Below are 19,260 nucleotides of genomic sequence, written 5' to 3' on the forward strand. Positions count from 1 at the left end.
TGAACACTGGCGATGTCATCAAAATACTTTTTACAGGTTTGACTGGACATTTGCTGCCTTGTGCTGATTGGCGGTTTGCTCCAGCCCTCTCTCACGGACTCCTCACCTCAGCATCACTCCACATCTGCTCCTCATAGTCTCCCTCTTTCCTTCCTTGCCCAACCATCCCCTTCCCTTCAATATTCCCTCTCCCTTCTTTTGTCTTTGTATTTTTAAAGCTGCCAACTAACCTCTCACATCCCTCCCAGAAAACCTTGGAACTAACACGATGTTTGCCACCGATTGCTCTGCTCATGTATTACATCCTTACCCCCAACCCGTCATCAGTCTTCTCTATCTAAACTATCAGCTCTTTGGGGCAGGGTCTATTGGCCCCTCTGTGTTTGTTCAGCAGCTTGCACAATGGTGCCCATTTTAGTCAGCGCCTAGGCATTACCATAATAAACATGATTAACAACAACAACAGAAAGTGATGAAAAAACCTCTACCGTGGATTTTGACTTGAGCAGTCGTCTGCTGGTCTCCAGTATCACAGGTGTATCTTCCAGCATCCTCCAGCTCTGCATTGTGAATGAGCAGCTCTGCCACACAACCCTTCTGCTTCAGCTCATACTTGGCACTCTCCTGGAGTATGGCTCCTCCCTTCTTCCACACCACTCGGGCATCGGGTTTAGTGATCTCACAGTGCAAAGCTACGGTGCTCCCCTCTTCCATTTCTGTGTTCTGCAGGTTTTGTTTAAAAAGGACTGGCAGAGCTAAAATATACAACCAGAGGTGATCAATATTGTGTACAGACCATGTCCACCATTCCCATATGACAATGCTCTGATATGGTCTACCCTTTCAACAGCAGTCAAGGAAGATGGCCAGTATGTTTGAAACTAAGAGGAAGTATTATTATTATTATTATTATTATTATTGGACTTGTGACTGGCAGTGTGGTGTATTTGGGTGTGAAACAAGTGCAAATTCCTTTCAGTTGTACAAAACAAACAAAAGGAAGAACTTCTTCGCACAATGCACAGTCAACCTGTGGAACTCATTGCCAGGGGATGTTGTGAAGGCCAAAGGTATACCTGGGTTCCAAAAAGAATTAGATAAGTTCACGGAGGATAGGTCCATCAATGGCTATTGGCCAAGATGGTCAGGGATGCAACCCTATGCTCTAGGTGTCCCTAAACTTCCAAATGCCAGAAGCTGGGACTGGACAACAGGGGATAAATCGCCCACATTGCTTTAGTGTAATATGAAACTGCACTAAAGCAATACAGATATTACTGAGTACATATATTATTGTTAAACCTTAACTATGGACCCATAACTGGCCCCTCTATAATGAAGAACTGCCGTTAAATTATAGCACACGTATTAAGTACTGCATAAGTAAAATAAATTGAAATCTACCAGCTCTGCCTACCATTTACTTTCACCCGAGCAGTTGTCTTTTGTTCTCCAGTGCTGCAGCTATAGTCTCCAGCATCTATTGATTTGGCATCTTGAATAATGAGCTCTGCAACAGTGCCGTGTTGCTTTAACTCATACTTGTCACTGGGTTGTAGAACTGTATCTCCCTTTGTCCATTTCACTGGGATGTCAGGTTTGCTCAGCTCACAGGTCAGTTTGACTTGATTTCCTTCTTTAGCTTCCTCATTCTGGAGTTCTCGTTTGAAACGAACTGGCAGAGCTAAAAATGTAGAATTGCAGAGTGTGACCATTGAAGAAAACAAGAGTGCCTGGAAATCACTTTTCCCCTTTTTGCTTCATCCCACATGAGCCCTTTCACGTAAGATGTAGAATCACAGAATGCCAGGATGAAAAAGTGCTTAGATTCTAATAATCCATCTCCAGCTGTCAGTGCAATATATTATTAATAACACCACAAATATTATTTAAATGGTTTAAACACTTAATAGCATGAGATCTTGGCCTCTCGTAATGTGGAGACTCTCTACGGGCCCAATCGTGAGAGAAACTGGACACCTTCAACTCCCCTGTAACACTATTTGCATGCCTGCCTCATGCTGTGAACTACTGAATACACAGAAGAGGGGAACTGTTTTATACCAGTTTTGTCACTGCGGTTAGTTAAAGGTATCCTTTCTCTAGTACCACATTTTGCAGATGTCAGTCAGGGATGTGAGAAGTTGGACTACACTCCGGACAGGTGTTCAGAGCTAGCCCACTGCCATATAAAAAAAGAGAACTAGCAAGGTAAAATAATACATACAGAAAGAGAACACAAGGATAGGACAAACAGCATGACAAACAATAGCTGACACATTAGTTTTCCCAGTCAAGGATCCCTTCTCCTTGTAGGAAGATGGACACATTTTTATCAGACATGAAGATGTACTAACGTAGCAAACACTGCAAAGCATACACAGAGAGAAAGGTGAGCAGATAAATAAAAGAGTCCCACTGAAGATTCCCACACAGCCTCTGTCCGAAACAGTGATTTCAGATTGCAAAGTGAATTAGTGAAAAGTAGGTGGCATCCAAAGTTTCTGTTAGTGTTGACTGTGGAAGAGGAAAGAGGAAACATCTGGTGGGGTTTCCTGCTTCAGATCAGTCACAGTAGAAAGTGCTGTTGCTTGACGGTCTCTGTTTTCACAAATGTGTTCACTACTGTCTTCTAGCACAAGGTTATGAATGTGCAGCGCGGCACTTACACTTTCTGATTCATCACACACTAGTTGCTTAGCTGAAGAACGACAGCTCCTTTCCTCCATTCCACTTTCAGCCCTACTTCGGTGCACACACACCTTTCACGGGGCCCTGCCTTTATCTACCACTTCATCATTCTGGAACTCTTGAGTAAACTTCCTGGGTTCATAGCTGGACGGGGCATGGCAGTACAATGTGTTATAGCATGTGTCCTTATCCCATGGGCCATCTACATCTACTGTTCCACTGGGGATCTCTTAAATCCATTTGCTTAAATCCTTTAACACTCAAGAGGAGAAATTTCAAATCTATTGTAGCTGCTATGTAACATAAAACATTGCATTTCTTTTTCTTGATAAAAAAATCCTCTCCCCCCAAGTGTCAGAGCCAGTTCCTATTGAAACCAATGGGAGTGTTTCTATTGTCTTTAATGGGAGTTGGATCAGTCCCCTAGTGTAGTAGAAAAGCATAACGAACAAATGAAGATGAGTAACAACTACAAAGCTCTCCTTCGTCACATTGTTAAGATAGTTCTTCCTTCCATTCTTAGGGCAAAATCCTGCATTCCCTCAGTTCTAAATGGTGCTCTCCCCACATACCTGGAGGACTCAGTGACATTCATGGGAGATGAGCACACATAAGGAAGCTGACTGAAAATCAATGTGCATAACTGAGAAGGGTATTTTCCTTTCAGTTCAGTAAACTACACCCAGCTCCAGCCCCTGCCTATCCTTGCATTCCGAAGCTCATTTCAATCTCAGAATAAATGTTTTGTCTATTTTACACTTTTTCACCTGCCTGGAGGCTGTCCAGCTGAGTTAGTCAGAACATATCCTGCATTACAGTGTGAAGAGATGGAGTTAATTTTCAGTTCAGTTGCAGCCAGGTGTTAAATTGTTATTTTGACCTTTATGTTAGGCAGCATCACTCCAAACTTCCTTACCCTTGACAGTGACAACTGCACTATTTTTAGCTGTTCCAGCCTCACACTCATATCTGCCACTGTCTCTCTCTTCTGTCCCACGAATGACAAGCGTGGCTTCAAATCCCGACCGGCTGATCTTATACTTAGAGGAGTTTCTAAGGGTCTTCCCATCTTTGCACCACTTTACCGGGCTGTCTGATTTGGAGGTTTCACAATGAAGAAAGGCATCCTCTCCCTCAAAGATTTTGGCATCAGCAAGCTCCTTTGTAATGATGCAGGGTTTCTCTAGAATCACATAAAACTTGTCTGAGATTTTCAGAGGGAGGGGAGCAGCACTTTCCTTACATGTGATTATTTATACCAAAGATATGGTTCAATATTCTGCAACGTCATTATCGCAAAGGAACAATTTGGGGGTGGGAGGCATTAAGCCCTTATAGTGGGGCTTTCTACCTGTAGACATGGTTTTGAAAATGCCTGGTACAGTATGGCAAAATCCAGGGGCCAAATGTCTCTGTGGAAGAATATGAATCAGGGATAAGTTATCTAGAACAGGCATGGTTTAACATTAACTAGGGAGAAGCATGAATTTCACTACTTCAGGAAAATTCCCCTAGATCCTCTTCAATATGAAAAATGCACAGCATGATGCTTCTGCCTAAACAATAAGTGTACATGTGCACAGTGAGAAAACTGATCCGATACAAAGCACATGGCAATGCAAATTTGTCAGAACCAATCAACTGTTGACTTTTGGCTTCTCAGTGGTTTTTAAAGAAGTGAATCAGAAACTGGTTTCTGCCAGCAGATCGTCACAAGTTTTTGCCACTTAAATGCCAGGGTTTTGCTAGTAAAAGCGGCTTTTTGCTTTCTGAAAACAGCTGCCCATTCTGCAGAACAATGTCAATTTTATAAAACGGTGCAAAGTTTCACCCTTCCAAAACCGCTCATGTGATTCTTCAAAAAGTGTTCAATTTGATGCAGCAGAAACCAAGTATTTTACTCAGCTCTGCGTACTGAAGAATTATTTTATGACTCCAAGAGGTACACAGTATGGATCCTGAATTCATTACATTCAGGTCATGTGGCCTCATTGACGCTCTCCGCTTGCCTCTCTCTCTCTCTCTCTTCCTTGTTTCTCAATACTGACTTCTCTAAGTAAAGAACTCATATCACAGGACCTAATTTATAGCATTTACTGCTATCTATCCATCTGCACACATATACCACTACCCAGTGCTGGCCTGTACTCTCTTTATCCTTTCCTGCGGCCTTTATGCTTGAATTACCTTTAACAACCAAACTGGCAGATGTTTTCTTATCACCAGCTTCAAAGGTAATGACCCCCGAATCCTTCAGTGACAGTTTTTTCAAGGTTAGCAAGTGATATCCTCCAGGATGAGACTGGATGTCATTAAGTTCATTGGTATGGAGTGGGGTTTTATCCAAAAACCACTGCACATTGCTATATTCTACTGGAGAGATTCTGCATTTGAACATGGCAGATTCTCCTTCTACCACATCAACATCTTCCAGATCTTCAATTATAAGTATTTTCTGGCCTGAAAGGAACACAGACATATCAATTGCTGGACTCCTTTGCTTCTATCCCTGTGTTCAAATAAAGGCAAAGGGGAATGCCAATGACATGACCTCCAGCACAAGTGCTTTTGTGAAAGGAACGCGATTCTTGGTAAAGAAGGTTTAAATACCATTCCACTGTTATTGATCAAAGAATTCAGAGAAAATAAACATTTACAGGACACACCAGAACAGGATGAAGACAAATTCAGGGCACTAGGCTACATGTCATTGATTTGTAAAGATTCCAGTACACACTCAGGGGAAAATTACAATTCTAATATTTTAATCTCCCCAGAATTTCAGAAATGAAATCCACTATATGGACCTGAGAAAAGAATGAGGCCCTCAATATGCCATGTGTTCTGGACATCTAGGTTCATTGAATGGATGTTCCCAAAACCCCTGTCTGGATTTATCATATTTTGCTAGACCACATACAACTTTCTTCTTTAGCAGTGCTACCAGCCAGATTCCAACTTCTCTGTAAACAGCCAAATGACAAACACACTGATGAATGGAGATTTAATTTGGGAACTATGTTAGTAATTTATCTGTCAAAGGAAAAACAAGAAGCAGTCCTGGAAATCAGTCTAAGAACAAGAAAAAAAAGATTATATATACATAAAGATATTCCGGATGTCAATGTGAATTACAACACAAATTCAAGAAGTGTTACTGAACCACAAAAACCAATGTACTCCCATAGTTTTCATGGACTAAGCTTGTTCCACATTTTCAGTCATATATTTGAGCTTAATAACATTGTCCTTTCTAGTGGTTAAATCAAATATTTTATAGGTCAACAAAGTTGTTTAAAGCTGGCATTAAAAATCTTTCACACTGTGCAACAGATGCTTTACGACATCTTAGGCAAGACCCTGGGTCCTCCCTATTTTAGGGTAATTTGGTGCTTTTGGAAAGCTAGAAGGTTGCACACTGTTTCTTTTGTAAGCTCAACTGGCAGATAATGGGAGGATGTAGTGCGGCAGTTGCCCCACTCCAGGAGAGCAGGGGTTAAAAGCAGCCCTTGGAAAGGGCTATGGCTGGGACCTAACTAGAAAAGGGGTTAAGGGCAACCACAGCTGTGGCCACACCCAATCAGGTCACAGCTGGCCCTAATATAAGGGCTAACAGAGGAGCTGGGTCAGTCTCACTCCAGCCTTGGAGTGGGAAGGACCTTGCTGCTTGAAGGAGCACAGGGTACCTGAAGCAGAGCAGTGCTGGGGAAGGGCAGGCAGAGCTGGGGAGCTCAGGCCTGGCACGTCCCCAGGCTGAGGCCTTGCTGAAGGCCAAAGGAGGTACTGGGGCTGCAGGGAGACAGCTGGGCCAAGAAAGGCAGCAGGTCCAACCCCCTTGCCAGTGATGAGTGGCCATCACAGACTGCAGTTTGCCCCAGTGAAAGGGGGCTAGATGACGATGGGCAGTAGCCACTGAGGCAAGGTGGGCTTAGAGGGTTGGGAGTTCCCCTGGGAGGGAGACCCAGAGTGTGGGGGCACTGCGGTGGGCAGAACCCCAAGGGAAAGGGGCACCAGGGTCCAGGAGGGACACAGGGCCTGAGGCAGGAGAGACACAAGCCAGCAGGGGGTGCTCCGAGTGCTGGAATCGAGCTAATTCCCGGACGACCAGCTGGATGCACTGCGCTGGTGAGTGCTTGATCTGCTACAGAGGGGCAAGAATGCAGTGTCTATCCCTGAATCCGTAGCAATTTTACAAGACACTGCCACAGAACCTAAAATTGTACTGTTAAGTCATCTGAGCTGTTCCTCTTCTTCTCTTTGTTGTTTCATCAGTTTCGTTTCAATAACAATTTCCCCCAGATAGTGCCCTTTTGGTGCTGCAATCAGAGGTGCGTGAGGTCCTCTGAACATTGTGACATCAGAGGTAACTCAACCAATCACCATTCACTCCCTCCAGTAACCCTAACCCTAACCTGAAAGCCTTAATGCTGCTGCTTGCCTTGGTCATCTTTCCCATTGACAATTGTTATTTGGTGCTGAGGAATCCCTCTTCCTGCCCCACCAAATGGGCACCGTTTAGATTAACTAAAACAGTTTTGACTGGGCAAAGGTACATAATCTTGCCTGAGGCAGGTGTACTGTGGAGGGTGTCTCAGGGCAAATCTGCAGCCTCACCCTGCCTCGGTCAATATAGCTCCAGATCTGAAACAGCCCCTGCTATTCCAGTCCTGAACCCCCACACCCTCCAATTCTGTCAAAGCACCTCAACCTTGACCTGCAGTTTCATAGAATCATAGAATATCAGGAATGGAAGGGACCTCAGAAGGTCGTCTAGTCCAAACCCCTGCTCAAAGCAGGACCAATCCCCAGCTAAATCAACCCAGCCAGGGCTTTGTCAAGCCGGGCCTTAAAAACCTCTAAGGAAGGAGATTCCACCACTTCCCTAGGTGCTTCATCACCAGCGCTTCACCACCCTCCTAGTGAAAAAGTTTTTCCTAGTATCCAACCTAAACCTCCCGCACTGCAACTTGAAACCATTACTCCTTATTCTGTCATCTGCTACCACTGAGAACAGTCTAGATCCATCCTCTTTAGAACCCCCCTTCAGGTAGTTGAAAGCAGCTATCAAATTCCCCCCTCATTTCTTCTCTTCTGCAGACTAAACAATCCCAGTTCCCTCAGCCTCTCCTCATAAGTCATGTGCTCCAGCCCCCTAATCATTTTTGTTGCCCTCCGCTGGACTCTTTCTTATTTTTGCACATCCTTCTTATAGCGTGGGGCTCAAAACTGGACACAGTACTCCAGATAAGGCCTCACCAATGTCGAATAGAGGGGAATGATCACGTCCCTCAATCTGCTGGCAGTGCCCCTACTTATAAAGCCCAAAATGCCGTTAGCCTTCTTGGCAACAAGGGCACACTGTTGACTCATATCAACCAATTCATCTCAACCAATGGGACTGAAGCATGCAAATTAACTCGATGGAGGGAGTGATGATTGCTTAATTACCTCTGATGTCACAATGTTCCTGTGCCAGCAGCACCAAAATGAGCACTATGTGGAAATCAGGCTTTCCCCAAGTTCCGTTGTTTTTGACTATCTCCAAAATCAATAGAGCTCATGCTAGCAGTGCCTAGAGCATTCTCTGAAATGTTAGACTTGATCAGATGTGATATTCAAAGGTTATTGCATTACTGACATAGAAACAGAGGAGTTTTAGGCCTCACTTTGTTTGGCCACCTGGAAGGTCACACAATTCATTGCTTCTGTAGGCTAAACTCATTGCACTCCTGTGGAGTGTTTAGATTTTGACGAATCAGGATATTCTGATGGAAAAATCTCCCATCTCCCCATACCTAGGGCTCTATGAGTTCCCCATTTCCAGCTGCCCCCTTACTAAGGTTCCCAATGTCTCCTCCCACTCTCTCCGCAGGTCAGGAGATCTGTGTGTGCCCCGTCTCCCCCATGAATGTTATCACATGACAGACAGACAAAGAAATGCCACTGAGTCAAGCATTAGGCCTCACTTCACCTGGCCAAATCATATGCATTAGTGCACAACCGACACTAAATTACAGAAGGGTACAAAATTAATTCAGATACTTGAAAGCGCAGAATAAAATGTACCAATGGGCCAAAAATATGTACCTTATGCCTGGCCCAAGTGCACAGGTTTCGGACAGAGGTTTGCCACAGGGCTCAAGAGAAGCAAATCCTTCTTCCGTGGCAGCAGAAGGATTCTCCAGCTATTACCACTTCCTGAAGACTGCAGCAGCCACTCTGCATACAGGCCCTGTGCTGAATTAACCACACCCACACCCACCCACACACACACCCCACCACCACCCCTTGGCTCCACAAATCCTATCAATCACATATATACACACACATACTCGTGCCCATTTTTTAAATTTCACCCACAGCATTTCAGGCCTAAATTTTCAAAAGTGAGTAGTGATTCTGGGTGCCCAAATCAAGTCACCTTAAAGGGGCCTGATTTTCAAGGGTGAATGCTCAGGCAGTTTCTGAAAGTCAGCTTCCTTCAAGGAGTCTCAATCTGGGCACCAAAAAAAATGGAGGGGCCAAAAATCACTAGCCACTTTTGAAAACATGAGCCTCTAGGCTGTAATCCGATTGGCATCCCTTAACTCACGCTGCTCAGCTGCCAGTAAGTTGAGCTCAGAATTATAACACACACACTTCCTGCCATCCGTCAATCGTGCAGTACTTGGTCATGCATTCAAGCCGTTCATACCTTGCACGATCAGCTTGGCTCTAGACTGAGCCTCGCCAACGTCGCAGGTGTAGGTGTCGCTGTCACTTTTCTCTAAGGCATTAATAGTGAGCTGCAGGATGTTCCCTTTCTGGACGATCTCATATTTCTTGCTTGTCTTGAGCTCGACCATCCCTTTCCGCCAGGTCACCATGGGTGCGGCTTTCTCAGTCTGACACATAAAAACAGCGACTCCTTTTTCATCAGCTTTCAGATCTGAAAGCTCCTTCAGAAAGCGATTGGGTTTTTCTGAGGAAAGTGACAACCAATGGTTAGCCCAACATAGTCCTCAAGTACATTCTAAACACCCTGGACCGAAGTCTCCACTGCTTTGCAATCATTTACAGCTGTCCGAAGTGAGATCCGATCAGAACGGTAGCACTTTTACATCTACCATGCACAGGTGTGTACACGACTGTACAAGGAGCAAAGCTGTTGAGAATCAGATGCTTGTAAAGAAACAAAATGTCATTAGTCTCCCTTCTCTGTGGCCACCTATATTAGGTATGCCCATAGTCTGTTATAGAATTCATAGAATCATAGAATATCAGGATTGGAAGGGACCTCAGGAGGTCATCTAGTCCAACCCCCTGCTCAAAGCAGGGCCAATCCCCAGCTGAATCATCCCAGCCAGAGCTTTGTCAAGCCTGACCTTAAAAACCTCTAAGGAAGGAGATTCCACCACCTCCCTAGGTAACCCATTCCAGTGCTTCACCACCCTCCTAGTGAAAAAGTTTTTCCTAATATCCAACCTAAACCTCCCGCACTGCAACTTGAGACCATTACTCCTTGTTCTGTCATCTGCTACCACTGAGAACAGTCTAGATCCATCCTCTTTGAAACCCCCTTTCAGGTAGTTGAAAGCAGCTATCAAATCCCCCTTCATTTCTTCTGCAGACTAAATAATCCCAGTTACCTCAGCCTCTCCTCATAAGTCATGTGCTCCAGCCCCCTAATAATTTTTGTTGCCCTCCGCTAGACTCTTTCCTATTTTTTCACATCCTTCTTTAGTGTAGGGCCCAAAACTGGACACAGTACTCCAGATGAGGCCTCACCAATGCCGAATAGAGGGGAATAATCATATCCCTCGATCTGCTCGCAATGCCCCCACTTATACAGCCCAAAATGCCGTTAGCCTTCTTGGCAACAAGGGCACACTGTTACTCATATCCATCTTCTCATCCACTGTAACCCCTAGGTCCTTTTCTTCAGAACTGCTGCCTAGACACTCGGTCCCTAGTCTGTAGCAGACAATGAAAGACAATGTACTAAATTCCACAGCAAGAAATTCTCTCTCTCCCTGGTGAGAAATGCAAAGATTTCCAGATGTAGTTCACTAACCCCTTGTACTGAAAAGAGACATGTACAATGAGTTTAGGGATAAATCCGGGCCTCCACTTGAATTATAACTGCTGGCCTGATTTTCATAGATTTCAAGTCGCTCTGAAAATCAGGTCACATGATAACAATATTACCTCTTGAGACCTGGATTTTGGATTGCCTTGGAATTGGTTTGATACTTTTCAAGTCATACAGCACTGAACACACTGTCAGAGCTTGATGTATTATTATTTATCATTATTAACATGAATATTTTTTGCACTTATTCAACACCTCAAAGTGCTGTCCAGAGGTGGAGAGGTGTGTCTCATCCATCTGTTACATTTTGGTTTTTAGATTGCAAACTCTTTGGGGGAAGGATTGTAATTTATTATTGGTCTGTTTTGTGCCTGGGGTAATAGTTGTGGCCTTTATGCTACACTTCCCTCTATATTTACGGCACGCCTAAAATCCCTCCTTGGCAGCTGTACTGAATCGCCTTATCTGTAAGCAGTTAAGCAGTTCAAATAAACTACTTGGGCACCTGACCAGAAGGACCAATGAGGAAAGGAGATACTTTCAAATCTGGTGGGGGAAGGATTTGTTTGTTGCTCTCTTTTATTGTTCCCTCTCCCGGCGGAGGGAGAAGCCAAGCAGGTACAGCATCTTCTGAAAATATACCTGGAATAATCCATCTAAAACCACAGAAATTGTAAGTAGGGCAAGGAAATGCATTAGGTTATCTTTTGTTTTAGCTTGTGAATTTTCATATGCTACAGAGGTAATTTTATTCCTGTTTTTGTAACTGTGAAACTGAGCCCAGAGGGGAATTGCGGGGGGAGGGATAGCTCAGTGGTTTGAGCATTGGCTTGCTAAACCCAGGGTTGTGAGTTCAATCCTTGAGGGGGCCATTTAGGGATCTGGGACAAAAATTGGGGATTGGTCCTGCTTTGAGCAGGGGGTTGGACTAAATGACCTCCTGAGGTCCCTTCCCATGCTGATATTCTATGAATCCTACGTTTTTTAAATCTTTTTATTACCCTGTAAAGTTACCTTCCATCTTGATTTTGCAGGTGTGATTCTTTTACTTTTTTCTTTATAATAAAGTTCTTCTTTTAAGAACCTGATTGATTTCAGTGTCCTGAAGACAAAGGTCTGGTCTGTGCTCACATTGCTAAGGCAATTAGTTGGTATATTAATCTCAAGCCTCCCCAGGAAAGGGGGTGAAAAGGCTTGGGGGGATATTTTGGGGGAATAGGGATTCCAAGTGACCCTTCCCTGAATTTTTGTGTAAATCATTTGGTGGTGGCAGCAATACCGTCCAAAGAAAGGAAAGGAATTTGTGCCTTGGGGAAGTTTTAACCTAAGCTGGTAGAATATAAACTTCAGGGATCTTTCATGCAGGTCCCCACTTCTGTACCCCAGAGTTCAGAGTGCGGGGGAACCCTGACAATGTGCTACTGTAATATAAATGTTAAATAATAATAGTAATAATAATGGTGGGCAAGTGTTGTTATTTCCATTGTAAAGATAGGGAAACTGAATCACAAAGAGGTTATCCAGAGAGTCAGCAGCAGAGATGAGGATAGAGACAGTTGCTTCTAAATCCCAGTCCCCTGTTCTAACCACTGGACTCCTCTTTGGCATAGATTGTGGTCTTATTACTCTGGCGTTTAGGGTACAATTAACATTAATAAAGTTCAAATAGTTTTTCATTTATATCATTTTCAGTGTGTGTTTGGGGGCTTTCCCTCACCATCGCCCATGCAGATCAGTCAGTTAAGTGACACAGTAAGATTCTGCAAAATTGCGAAGTTTTTTTCAGAAATTACTAATCTAAAAAAAAAAGAAAGAAAGATAGATCTGTACGAAGTTTGGAAAAACAAAAAAATTGGTCTGTTAAATAAGGCCAGTGGAATAATTTTGCAGTTTTTTGCCCTACTCTACATACTTTCAGGCTCCCGGGTGTTTGTCCACTGACCTTCTACTGTGACCGATGCTTTAGTTTTAGATGTCTCCGTCTCACACGTATATTCCCCAGTATCCTTGGTCATGGTATCATGGATGACGAGTATGGCCCATGTTCCCTCTTGGCGCAAGTCATATTTTTGGCTGTTCCGAATCGCTTTGCCATCCTTGTACCACTTCACATTTGTGTCAGGTTTGGATATTTCACAGCTCAGGCTGATGTCTTGTCCTGCTGCTGCTGTCTTATTCTCCAGCTGCTTTATAATCTCTGCTGGTTTTTCTAAGGGAAGCAACAATATCTGTTAAAAATCCATGTTCTGGAACTTTATCATTTTTTGGAGCATTAGCCTTCCTTCTATCTAAAAAATCATTTAATATAGATTCACATAACAGAATAAATTCACATTACATTACCGATTTACTTTCAGATAGAACTATCTGGGGAAAAAGCAAGTGCTCATGTTTAGTGGACATTAATTTTGTTTATTGGATGTCAATGAGCAGCAATTGGGAACTGACAATTAATTACTTACAAGAATGACAGAATGGGACTTATTTGTAACAAAGGCATTCACTTTGATGGCTACCATTTTTGCATCCATAGTTAATTATGGATGCTGTTACTGTGGGTGCAAACTGAGTGGTTAGTCATCTAACTGCATTTGCACCTGCAATAATTTGCACCCATAATTTCGGACCTGTAATTAATAGTACTGAGAAAACTGCAAGCAGAGATGAGGCCACTTTAAATAGTCCCTTCCCCCCATAAACATTTATTTTAAAAGCTTTAAAGCAATATAAATGTTTCAATATTTCAAGTTGTTTTTAAGATCAGTTCCTCATCCAATTGAATTCAATGGAAGAGTTGCCATTTACTTCAATGAGATAAGGATTTTGCCTTAACCAATTTTTTGACATTGCTCCAACTCTGAAATATCTCTGCACTCGTTACCTTTCACAACCAGGGAGGCCTTGGAGTTTAAGTTGCGAGCAGTGAAGACTACTTCCCCAGCATCAGCAGCAACCACATTCCTGATGTCGAGGGTGTATTTTCTCCCTTTGTTAAAGGTCTTAAATCGTCCACCACTGTGCACTTGATTCCCCTTCAGCATCCAGTGGAAATCGCCAATGCTTTCATGGGACAAAATACACTCAAAAGTACAATTCTCCCCTTCTTGAACTTCAGTGCTCTTCAGGCGTTTAGTGATACCAATGTTCAACTCTGGAAGGCAAGAAGGCAGGTGCTACATTTAGGACTGGAGAAATGTGGTATTGTATAGCAGTCAGAGGCCTAAGAGGGCAACCGACATATATGGAAAAGCTTAAAATTCACATGAAGAACAACACTGAACGCTTGCTATCTGAAGGGTTAGGAGAATGAGAGATGGAAAAGCACCACATTCTTCATTTGCATATTCAGTATTGTGGAAGAACGACTACTAAGTTATCCCTTAATGCCCAGTGTAACCCCTCCTCCTCCACTGAGTTGTAAGGATGGGAAAGGGACTTGACAGAACCTGGACAACTTGCACTAGAATGAGCATGCTCAGGAAAAACAAGCATCCTCTGTGAAATGGAGTCAAGATTTCATGAAAGCTGGAGAGAAGAATGTCAGTCAGGAAGCCTCTACAACTGTGCATGCGGTGAAGGTCTCCGCTCACATTGGCTCTGAGAAATGGGATGTTAGTGATTGTTTGCCATGTTGTGACCTGCCCAAGTCCGCTCAGAACACATAGGCATTTGAAAGACTTGGGACACTTTCTTCCTACAGATAGTAACAAGGACTGAGGAACAGGGGCCTGTGGGTATTTTTTTCAGATGGAGGATATAATTCTGTTTTTGTTTCCCCAGAATAGACTCTAAGCTAACATCTGAAACATGTTAAATTCCATGTTATTTTCTCTAAAGAAACCCCTATTTCTTCTCTGTGCATGCATATGTACGATCAATATTTTTATTAAGGAGTTTATTTGTCATTTTGGCTCATCATTTTTATTAATAACAGAAGGTTCGGAAGGATTTGCTCCATAGCTCAGTCTAATAAACAGCTGAACCCAGCAGAGAGGTGTGCAGCAATTTGCACCTCTGCTATACTAAATGCCTCATAAACTAAACGAATGATAAATACGAGGGGAAATGATTGGCCACCTTATGAAAGTTAACCATAAAATATGCCCGACCTAGGAAGAAAATGAGCAAATAAAGTTTCTGAAAAATGTGCAGGTCTACAATGTCTGCCACTAAAATGTTTTGAGCTGCCAACAGGTACCATTCAATGCTATTTGAGATGTCATAGTTTTTCCCTATGCTTAGAATAGAGAATAACTGTGATTGCAGAGACATCTATGTATCATTTGGTAACTAGTGACATCTTGATTTTAAAATGGAGACTACTGTGCCTCATGAAGGAGAATATGTGACTCAAAGAGAAGAGGCAGGCAGCACTCATTCATAGCACCATTTAAAAGAACACAGTCATTTTCAGCTGCACCTACCCTGAATGCTGACCCGTGACTTGGCAAGATCAGTGCCAATATCACATGTGTATAAACCAGCATCATTCTTGTCCAGATCGTGAACAACGAGACACAGTGTCTTCCCAGCTTGCATCTGCTCATACTTGTCGCCAGGGGTGAGCTCCACATTGTCCTTCTTCCAGATGGGTTTGACCTTTGGTTTGGAGACCTCACACTCCAGTGTGATCACACCACGCTCCTCCCCAACAACATCATCCAAGGACTTCATGAAGACGATGGGCTTCTCTGAAAGAAATTAATGTGGCGGGAGGGGTGGAGAGGGAGAAAAAAAAACAGGACATTCAGACAAAACAACTTGCAGTATATTCCAGTTGATTAAAGAGGGCTTAATCAAACCCTTGTCATGCTCAGTGCAGCCATGACCATATACATATGGAATCGAAGGCACTCTCACACCTCATGTCCCTGGAATTTATTTTGGAGAGAGGGGGACCACAGTTTTCAATAACCCCTCTGTTGTGGGAGGAGGGGTGTAGAGATGAGTGGGAGCAGCTGATCTGCATCTCCATGCCATGGACAGTTATTTGCAGTGCTGAGGTCCCACGGAATCGTGGTGCTCCTTGAGGTGTACTGTGGCTGTTATGAATCATATTTCTCTCTGTAGTACAGTGCCTTTAACTGGGCCTTGGGGTACAGGTGCACACCCCCATGGACCTATTATGGCCCTTGGGCCCTTTAAAACTGGAAGTTGTAGCCACAGGACACATGACTGGGAGCAAGCATGTCGTGTCCATGCAGGAAACCAGTTATAAAGCAGGGGTAGCCAACAGGAGAGACCTAGGGTCAGGGAAGCCCTAGTGTTGGTCTCACCATTGTAGCCAGGGAGAATCAACACAAGGGAAGGGAGCTGGAAAGAGTTCAGGTTATTAATACCCAAGAGTGTGAGTTGATTGGTTCTGGTTTTGAGTTTGTGGTTTAGAAAGAAAATGAGCCCCGGAGAAAAGGATGTGACTTCATTTTTCCATACACACACCCCCTAGCTGGAGAGACTGCATATCACTCAACACTCAATGCAGCATGTTAGCAGCAGGAGAGAAACATACTGTGCTCTCTCTCATGGAGATTCTACTTCCCCCTCCAACATCTTGTTATTTTCCTTAATCTAATTTAAAATACATTTTTACTAAAAGTGCATCTTTGCTCTTTGTGTATAGAAAAACAGAACAACGTCTGACTGTGAGGGGACAGGGGAGTAAACCCTTCAGCGTCTCTGAGGGGACATGGGAAGTAAATCCCTCAGACTCTCTGAAGAGGACATGACGGGGTGGGGGGAGAATATCTCTCAGATTCTCTGAAGGGAATTGGGGACTAAATCTCAAAGAACCTTCAGTTCCAACTTCTCCCTCTGTTGTCTTCTTGCCAAAGGTACATCCATAACCATGACAAAATATTTCCTTGCTTTTGAAACAGTCTAATTCCAGAATAGGTTTCTTGAAAGGAAGGCGTGGTCTGCTGTGCCCCATTAGATACACACTGGAGTTTAGCTACAAATAATCAAAGGCCAATACAAGATAATCATCTATAGATTTTTGAAGGGTGGTAACATTCAGCAGAGGAAATAATTTTTCAGACTGATCCAGGTCGCAGGAGTGAGAAGTAATAGGATAATGCTGAACAAGGGAAATATTTGGCAGGATACCGGGGTCGAATTTCCTAATCATTTCAGTTGGACTACAGTATTCACACCTAAGGGAAGAGGTAGAATCCATGTTTATTAACTACTCAAATTCTGGTAGAGAATCATAGGGCCTATAGGGAGCTACACTGCACTGGCAGGGAAAGGATGGGGCAACTGAATAACTCTTTTCCATTTCTTATTTACATTCTTAAATAATTCCATAGGATTGGGGCCATTACCCACCTTTCACCTTCAGGTGAGCGCTTTCTGACACCTTCTCTGTCTTGACAGTCACCGTTCCTGCATCATCCAGCGTGACTTGCTTCAGTGTCAGAGTGTGGTACTTGCCGATCTTCTTGATCTCATTACAGCTGTTGGTGTAGAGGACAGTGTCATTCAGTAACCATTCCACTTCCTCGTCGTCATGGGACAGCTCACAGGAGAAGACAGCGCAGCTCTCCTCCTCAGTCTCCACATCCTGCAAGTGTTTGGTTATCGCCACCTGCCGGGCTGCAAGAAACCAAAGTTGCATAAATAAACAAACGAGTAAGTCACCACAACAATGATGATAATTAATTAATAAAATCATTAACAGAATCACAGATCTGATAGCGTTTAAGGCCAGCAGGGACCAATAGATCATCAATTCTGACCTCCTGTACACCACAGGCTGTTACATTGCCCCTAGTCACTCGTGTATTGAGCCCAATAATAAGGCATCCAATGCAAAAGCCCCTTCTCATATTGTACAGCACCATCTATTCTCCTTGCAATATACAAAACTCTTTTTATTAAAAAATAATTAATTCCTTCTCAAATGATAGGACCTCTCCCCTCCCCCACGTGGTATAGCCACATATTATAAAGTAATATTATTACATCTAAATGTGCCAACTGGGATCTAGCTCTCACTGTGACACACACACACACACACACTAAAAATCAGCCTTTGCTTCATAAAGCTTACACTCCAAACAGATAAGGCAGATAAAGGGTGCAAGAAAGAAAATTTAATTATCCCTATTTTACAGATGGGGAACTGAGGTATACAAAGATCAAGTGACATGCCTAAGGTCACACAGGAAGTCTGTGACAGAGATGGGACTTGAACCCCTTTCTTTTGAGTTCCAGATCAGTGGCTTAACTAGAAGACCACCTTCCTGAAAGCCAACAGATCGTTGAAATGTTATTCTTCACAGGACTGGCTGATTAAGGGGATTGATTAGCAATATGGAACCTTTAAACTGTAAGCCACTAGTACGAATCTGATTCTGATCAGTAGCATCTAGATGCTATCAAGTGATGGCTATATGACTATTAAATTAAATTAAATTAATCACAGGCCTAATTTCCATTGTTAGTGGAAAGGTGCCATGTTCCTCCCCCCTCAAAAAAATCACAACAATCACTCAAGACTGCAGTTTCATAGACAATGTGCTAACTGGACAGAGATAATGAGTTACCCTAGGTTGCACCTCTAGGTCAGGGATGAAGCCTATCGCAGGGGAAGCGTGGTGAAAACACAAGAACATAAGAATGGCATAACCGGGTCAGAGCCATGGTGCATCCAGCTCAGTATACTGTCTTCCAAGAATAGCCAATGCCAGATACTTTACAGGGAATGAACACAACCAGGCCATTATCATGTGATCCATCCATTGTTCAGTTTCTGGCAGTCAGAGGCTTAGGGACACCCAGAGTATAGAACTGTGTCGCTGACCAACCTGGCTAATAGCCATTGATGGACCTGCCCTACATGGGCTTCTTTAATTTTTTTGAACCCTGTTATACTTTTGGCCTTCACAACATCCCCTGGCAATGAGCTACACAGATTGACCGTGCATTGTGAGAAAAAGGACTTATGTTTCTTTTAAACCGATGGCTGCCTATTCATTCCATTGAGTTGCCCCTGGTTCGTCTGTTATGTGAAAAAGTAAACTCACTGTCTCCATATCATGCATAATTTTATAGACCTCTATCATATCCCCTCTCTGAACAGCCCCAGTTTTTTGAATCCTCATATGAAAGCTGTTCCATACCCCTAATCATTTTTGTTGCCCTTCTCTGTACTTTTTCCAATTCTAAAATATCATTTTTGAGATGGGGTAACCAGAACTGCATGCAATATTCAAGATGTGGGCATAACATGGATTTATATAGTGGCATTATGATATTTTCTGTCTTATTTTCTATTCATTTCCTGATCATTCCTCACATTTTGTTAGCTTTTTTGACTGCTGTTAAATATTGAGCAGATGTTTCTGAGAACTATCCATGATGACTCCAAGATCTCTCTCTTGAGTGGTAACAGCTAGTTTAGACACCATCATTTTGTATGTATAGTTTGGATTATGTTTTCCAATGTACTTTACTTTGCATTTATCAACACTGAATTCCATCTGCTATTTTGTTGC

General features: G+C 43.1%; 1 protein-coding gene across 1 annotated transcript in view; it reads right to left on the minus strand.

The window, feature by feature from the left end:
* Positions 1-19,260, minus strand: part of OBSCN (obscurin, cytoskeletal calmodulin and titin-interacting RhoGEF) — a 300,816-nt gene that overhangs the window by 187,965 nt on the left and 93,591 nt on the right. The window contains exons 34-40 of the mRNA XM_077808766.1: positions 17,090-17,356; positions 15,187-15,453; positions 13,644-13,913; positions 12,705-12,971; positions 9,386-9,652; positions 4,879-5,151; positions 3,608-3,874 (exon numbers count right to left, since the gene is read on the minus strand). Coding sequence (XP_077664892.1) covers positions 3,608-3,874; positions 4,879-5,151; positions 9,386-9,652; positions 12,705-12,971; positions 13,644-13,913; positions 15,187-15,453; positions 17,090-17,356 — 1,878 coding nt within the window. The remainder of the gene's footprint in view (positions 1-3,607; positions 3,875-4,878; positions 5,152-9,385; positions 9,653-12,704; positions 12,972-13,643; positions 13,914-15,186; positions 15,454-17,089; positions 17,357-19,260) is intronic.

The sequence above is a fragment of the Eretmochelys imbricata genome, chromosome 2 (genome assembly GCF_965152235.1).
Source record: "Eretmochelys imbricata isolate rEreImb1 chromosome 2, rEreImb1.hap1, whole genome shotgun sequence".
NCBI lineage: Eukaryota > Metazoa > Chordata > Testudines > Cheloniidae > Eretmochelys > Eretmochelys imbricata.